Below are 1,230 nucleotides of genomic sequence, written 5' to 3'. Positions count from 1 at the left end.
TCTCCCCGTCCCCAGCCATGCCCTGACCCAACACCCAGCCCTGGGCAGGCTGGAGCTGGTGGGTGGTGGGCAGCAGGACCCTATTGCTCTCCCCATTGCTCCTGCAGGATCACCATCCCTGTGCAGAGCTTCTCCAACCTGCAGATCCGAGGTGAGCCTGTGGCTGCATGTGGGGCAGGATGGTGGCACAAGCAGGGGTGGCTTCTGGAGGCTCCATGGGAGAAGATGCCACCTTGACTGTCCTTGTCCCATCCAGAGGGACCAGGAGGTTTCCTGCCAGGGAACCAGGACTCCTGGGTTTTCCCAAGTTGCAGGGCAAGGAGTATGCCATGGCCACATCCCCGAGGCTGAGCATGTCCCCAGGACTGTCCACATCACTGTGTCTTCAGTGCCAATGACATCCCCAAGGCCAACTGTGATCCTCAAGGACAGCCCTGTCTTCAAATCCAATCACATCCCAAAGCCACCCATGTCCTCATCGCCAACCACATCTCTAAGGCCAAATGTGCCCACTGCCAACTGTGTCCCCAAAGCCAATCGCATCCCAAAGCCAGCCCCATCCTCAGTGCTAACCACATCCCCAAGGCCGCCTACATCCCCAGCTGCAACCCTGAGGCCAACAGTGCCCCTGAGGCTGGTCATGTCCCCAGGGCAGCTGTGTCCCTTGCTGGTTTAGGGGTTTCCATCCCAATGTGAATCCTTTGGGCCTGTCCACCCAAGCAGGGCTGGAAAGGCTCTGCCCCGGGCACTGGGTCACTGCCATGTCCTGTCCATGTGCCCTAGAGACCAGCCTGGACACGAAATCCGTGTCAGAAGCCCATGTGAAGAGGAGCATCGTGGTCAAAACTGTGGAGACCAGAGATGGAGAGGTGAGAATTCCTCATCCATGTCGTTCATGCTGCCTCCCCTCCACCCCTGCCTCCCATGAGGTGTCCCCAAGGGGACATGCACATGGGGCCACCATCCCTCAGCCCCAGGAGCCAGAGATCCCAGTGCCCTGGCAGCACAGCATGGGCTGCCTCTGGGCCATGGTGGAGCTGAGCCTGGCAGCTCATAGAGGAAACCATCCCTTTCCCTGCCTCCAAGCTCGTTCAGAGCCTGCGCAGGCTCAGCTGGAGCCAGACCTCGGCTGATGGTCCCTCTCCCTCTGCCTCCAGGTGCTGAAGGAGACCAAGCAGGAGCACAAGGAGGTGGTGTAGGGCGGGTGCCCGCAGCAGCCGCGCGCTTGTA

At 60.5% G+C, this 1,230-nt stretch overlaps 1 protein-coding gene across 1 annotated transcript in view; it reads left to right on the top strand.

Moving 5' to 3' along the window:
• Positions 1 to 1,199, top strand: part of GFAP (glial fibrillary acidic protein) — a gene marked incomplete at its 5' end in the record, with an annotated part of 4,311 nt that extends 3,112 nt beyond the window's left edge. The window contains 3 exons of the mRNA XM_010010902.1: positions 16 to 151; positions 784 to 869; positions 1,158 to 1,199. Coding sequence (XP_010009204.1) covers positions 16 to 151; positions 784 to 869; positions 1,158 to 1,199 — 264 coding nt within the window. The remainder of the gene's footprint in view (positions 1 to 15; positions 152 to 783; positions 870 to 1,157) is intronic.
• Between the last annotated feature and the right edge of the window lie 31 nt (positions 1,200 to 1,230).

The sequence above is a fragment of the Nestor notabilis genome, unplaced genomic scaffold (genome assembly GCF_000696875.1).
Source record: "Nestor notabilis isolate BGI_N333 unplaced genomic scaffold, ASM69687v1 scaffold19923, whole genome shotgun sequence".
Taxonomy (NCBI): domain Eukaryota; kingdom Metazoa; phylum Chordata; class Aves; order Psittaciformes; family Psittacidae; genus Nestor; species Nestor notabilis.
The sequence above is the reverse complement of the archived record's forward strand: the minus strand, read 5'-3'. Positions and strand labels throughout refer to the sequence as shown.